We start from the raw sequence: 5000 nt of genomic DNA, 5'->3' as shown, positions 1-5000 counted from the left end.
TGAGTGTTTCTGCGTTTGTGTGTGTGTTTTTTTTTGCCGTTCGCTACATGCCTAGGGCCACAGAACCACGAAAACACTAAAACATCAGCAAAAAACACTTTAAAATATCATTAAAACACCATAAAACATCCAAAAACACTTCATAATACACAAAAACACCTCAAAACACACAAAAAAACACAAAAAACATCTTAAAACATCTCAAAAACACTCTAAAATACCTTAAAACACACAAAAAACACACACACAAACACAAAACACACAAAACACCCTAAAACCACAAAAACCACAAAAAACACAAAACACAAAAAACACAAAAAACACACAAAACACAAAAACACACCAAAACACAAAACACACCCAAACACACAAAAACACCCTAAAACACTCAAAAACAACCCAAAAACACCTCAAAAACACCCAAAAAACACTCAAAAAACACCCACAAAAACACCGGTGAATCATACCACACCTAACCTAACCAAACGTACCTTCTCTCCCCCCCCCAGATGGCCAGCGCAATGGTGGCGTGCACCTTCCTCTCGGCACCACTGATGTTCGTGTCAGCCAAGATGGTAACTCTTGTCCATATTAATCCCAGTGACTATGTGAAGGAATTGGAGGCCATCCTTCTAAACGTGTCTATTGTGGGCCTGGTGTCTACTGTGAGTGTTTGAAAGGGTGTTTGGGGGTGTTTTGGGGGTGAGTGTGTTTTGAGGTGTTTTGGTGTGTTTTGGTGTGATTTTGTGTGTTTTTGTGAGTTTTTGTGTGTTTGGTGTGTTTTGGGTGTGATTTTGTGAGTTTGTGTGTTTTTTTGTGTTTGTTTGTGTTTTGGGTGGGTGAGTGTGTTTTGAGGTGTTTTGGGGTGTTTTGGGTGTGATTTTGTGAGTTTGTGTGTTTTGTGTTTTGGTGTGTTTTGGTGTGTTTGGGTGTGTTTGGGGTGTTTTGGGTGTGTTTGTGTGTTTTGAGGTGTTTTGGTGTGTTTTGAGTGTGTTTTGGGTGTTTTGGTGTGTTATGGGTGTGTTTTGGTGTGGTTTGGTGTGTTTTGAGGTGTTTTGATGTGTTTTGGGTGTGTTTTGGTGTGTTTTGGGATATTTTTGGTGTGTTTTGAGGTGTTTTGGGGGTGTGTGAGTGTGTTTTGGGGGATTTTGGTGTGTTTTGATGTGTTTTGGGTGTGTTTTGGGGTGTTTTGCAAGAGAGAGAGAAACACACACACACACACACACACACACACACACACCGTTTTCTTTGCAGGTGTGGGTTTTGTTTGTTTTTATCCTGAGCAAGAAATGGAGAAAGGTTCCTCATTTCTTCACAATGTGTCTCACCATCTCCCAGTGCGTCGCTTGTATTGGTGAGTGCGTTTGGGTGTGTTTTAAGTGTTTTTTTAGTAATATTTGTGTGTTTGAGTGTTTTTGAGTGTGTTTTGGGTGTGTTTTGGTGTGTTTTGAGTGTTTTTTAGTCATTTTTGTGTGTTTGAGTGTTTTTGAGTGTGTTTTGGGTGTGTTTGGTGTGTTTTGAGTGTTTTAGTCATTTTGTGTGTTTGAGTGTTTGTGAGTGTGTTTTGGGTGTGTTTTGAGTGTTTTTTAGTCATTTTTGTGTGTTTGAGTGTTTTTGAGTGTGTTTTGGGTGTGTTTTGGGTGTGTTTTGAGTGTTTTTTGAGTAATTTTGTGTGTTTTAGTGATTGTGAGTGTGTTTGAGTGTCTTTTAGGTGTGTTTGGGTGTGTTTTGAGTGTTTTTAGTCATTTTTGTGTGTTTTATTGATTGTGAGTGTGTTTGAGTGTGTTTTGGTGTGTTTGAGTGTGTTTTGGGTGCATTTGGGTGTGTTTTGAGTGTTTTTTTAGTAATTTTTGTGTGTTTTAGTGATTGTGAGTGTGTTTTGAGTGTTTTTTGAGTATTTTTGTGTTTTCGTGATTGTGAGTGTGTTTGAGTGCATTTGGGTGTGTTTTGAGTGTTTTTTTGTAGTTATTTTTGTGTGTTTTAGTGATTGTGAGTGTGTTTTGGGTGTGTTTTGAGTGTTTTAGTCATTTTGTGTGTTTGAGTGTTTGTGAGTGTGTTTTGGGTGTGTTTGGGTGTGTTTGAGTGTTTTTAGTCATTTTGTGTGTTTGAGTGTTTTGAGTGTGTTTTGGGTGTGTTTTGGGTGTGTTTTGAGTGTTTTGAGTATTTGTGTGTTTTAGTGTTTGTGAGTGTGTTTGAGTGTGTTTGGGTGCATTTGGGTGTGTTTGAGTGTTTTTTTTTTATTTTGTGTGTTTTAGTGATTGTGAGTGTGGTTTGGGTGTGTTTGAGTGTTTTAGTATTTGTGTGTGTTTTAGTGTTTGTGAGTGTGTTTGGGTGTGTTTTGAATGTTTTTTTAGTATTTTTGTGTGTTTTATTGATTGTGAGTGTGTTTGAGTGTGTTTTGGTGTGTTTGAGTGTGTTTTGGGTGCATTTGGGTGTGTTTTGAGTGTTTTTTTAGTAATTTTTGTGTGTTTTAGTGATTGTGAGTGTGTTTTGAGTGTTTTTTTAGTATTTGTGTGTGTTTTAGTGTTTGTGAGTGTGTTTGAGTGTGTTTTGGGTGCATTTGGGTGTGTTTTGAGTGTTTTTAGTATTTTTATGTGTTTTGAGTGTTTTTGAGTATGTTTTGAGGTGTGTTTTGGGTGTGTTTGAGTGTGTTTTGGTGTGTTTGAGTGTGTTTTGGGTGTATTTTGAGTGTTTTTTTTAGTATTTTTGTGTTTTAGTGATTGTGAGTGTGTTTTGGGTGTGTTTCAGTGTGTTTGAGTGTGTTTTGGGTGCGTTTGGGTGTGTTTTGAGTGTTTTTTAGTATTTTTGTGTGTTTTAGTGATTGTGAGTGTGTTTGAGTGTGTTTTGGGTGTGTTTGGGTGTATTTGGGTGTGTTTTGAGTATTTGTGTGTGTTTAGTGTTTGTGAGTGTGTTTGAGTGTGTTTTGGGTGCATTTGGGTGAGTTTGAGTGTTTTTAGTATTTTTTGTGTGTTTGAGTGTTTTTGAGTATGTTTTGGGTGTGTTTGGGTGTGTTTGTGTGTTTTGGTGTGTTTGAGTGTGTTTTGGGTATATTTTGAGTGTTTTTTTTAGTATTTTTGTGTTTTAGTGATTGTGAGTGTGTTTTGGGTGTGTTTCAGTGTGTTTGAGTGTGTTTTGGGTGCGTTTGGGTGTGTTTTGAGTGTTTTTGAGTATTATTGTGTGCCTTAGTGTTTGTGAGTGTTTGAGTGTGTTTTGGGGTGTTTGGGTGTGTTTTGGGTGTGTTTCAGTGCATTTGTGTGTTTTTTGGGTGTGTTTTGAGTGTTTTTTTTATTATTTTTGTGTGTTTGAGTGTTTGTGAGTGTGTTTGAGTGTGTGAGTGGATTTGGGTGTGTTTGGGTGTATTTGAGTGTGTTTGGGTGTGCTTTGGGTGTGTTTGGGTGTTTGTGAGTGTGCTTGAGTGTGTTTGGGTGCATTTGGAGTGTTTGCATATTTTTGTTTGTGTTTTAGTGTTTGTAAGTGCTTTTGAGTGTGTTTGAGTGCGTTTGTGTGGCAAAATAAATGATTTTTTTTATCCTAACCTAACCCATCCAAAAAACACCACAAAACATCCCAAAACACCAAAAAACACCCCAAAACACCCCATAAATACCCACAAAAACACCCCAAAATACCCAAAAACACAAAAACACCACAAAAACACCCAAAAACACCCAAAACACTCAAAACACCCCAAAAAATACAATTTCTCCCTCAAAACCCTTCAAAGCATCCCAAAAACACCTAAAACACTCAAAACACCAAAACACCATAAAACACCACAAAACACCACAAAACACCCTAAAACACTCAAACCACCCCAAAACACCCCTAAATACACAAACACACCCAAAACACTCAAAACACCCAAAACACCTAAAACACCACAAAAACACCCCAAAACACCCTAAAACACCCAAAACCACACCAAACACCCAAAACACTCAAACCACCCAAAACCCCAAAACCCCAAAACAGCTTAAAAACAGCGTGTACATCTCCCTACAGGTGCCTTGATGTGGTCAGTGTTGGAATGCAGCCACACATGGAAACTGTACCTTCAAAAACACTATAAACACCATAAAACACCACAAAACATCCTAAAACACAATTTCTCCTCAAAACACCCCAAAAACAACACAAAAACACCCCAAAACACCACAAAAACACCTTAAAACACTCAAAAACACCCAAAAACACCATTAAACACCCAAAAACACTCAAAACCACTCTAAAACACCCAAACACTCAAAACACCCTCAAAACACAATTTCTCCTCAAAACCCTTCAAAACATCCCAAAACACCCCAAAACACCCAAAACACCCCAAAACCACACCAAAACACCCCAAAACACTCAAAACCACCCCAAAACCCTCCAAAACCCTAAACAGCTTAAAAACAGCGTGTACATCTCCCTACAGGTGCCTTGATGTGGTCAGTGTTGGAATGCAGCCACACATGGAAACTGTACCTTCAATTCATCCTCTTCTCTTGGGGTGTCTTTGCTGCAAGGCTGTGGACCGCCATCCTCGCTGTCACCCTTTTCCTCCTGCGCTGGCGATCGCTGTGCTTCGTGCTGCGTCTACGCCCGTTCCTGTGTGTCCTGGGATGGGGGTGAGTGCCTGGGGTGCCTGGGGTGCCTGGGAGAGTCAGGAGATTGTGTTATGGGAGAGGCTGGGAGGCACTGGGAGAGGCTGGGAGGCACTGGGAGAGGCTGGGAGGCACTGGGAGGCTGGGATGCACTGGGAAGGCTGGGATTGGGAGGCTGGGAGGCACTGGGAGGCTGGGAGGCACTGGGAGAGGCTGGGAGGCACTGGGAGGCTGGGAGGCACTGGGAGGCTGGGAGGCACTGGGAGGCTGGGAGGCACTGGGAGAGCTGGGAGGCACTGGGAGGCTGGGATGCACTGGGAGGCTGGGATGCACTGGGAGGCTGGGAGGCACTGGGAGGCTGGGAGGCACTGGGAGAGGCTGGAGGCACTGGGAGGCACTGGGAGGCTGGGAGGC

At 41.1% G+C, this 5000-nt stretch overlaps 1 protein-coding gene and 1 long non-coding RNA gene across 6 annotated transcripts in view; one reads left to right on the top strand and one right to left on the bottom strand.

The window, feature by feature from the left end:
• LOC123503402 overlaps nt 1-5000 on the bottom strand; it is a 17232-nt gene that overhangs the window by 5740 nt on the left and 6492 nt on the right. The window lies entirely within an intron of this gene.
• Nucleotides 1-5000, top strand: part of LOC123503265 (integral membrane protein GPR155-like) — a 24803-nt gene that overhangs the window by 14221 nt on the left and 5582 nt on the right. For all 5 annotated transcript variants that reach the window (XM_045252893.1, XM_045252901.1, XM_045252926.1 and 2 more), the window contains 3 exons: nt 510-665; nt 1255-1354; nt 4418-4610. In XM_045252893.1, coding sequence (XP_045108828.1) covers nt 510-665; nt 1255-1354; nt 4418-4610 — 449 coding nt within the window. The remainder of the gene's footprint in view (nt 1-509; nt 666-1254; nt 1355-4417; nt 4611-5000) is intronic.

This window comes from Portunus trituberculatus, chromosome 2 (genome assembly GCF_017591435.1).
Source record: "Portunus trituberculatus isolate SZX2019 chromosome 2, ASM1759143v1, whole genome shotgun sequence".
NCBI lineage: Eukaryota > Metazoa > Arthropoda > Malacostraca > Decapoda > Portunidae > Portunus > Portunus trituberculatus.
The sequence above is the reverse complement of the archived record's forward strand: the minus strand, read 5'-3'. Positions and strand labels throughout refer to the sequence as shown.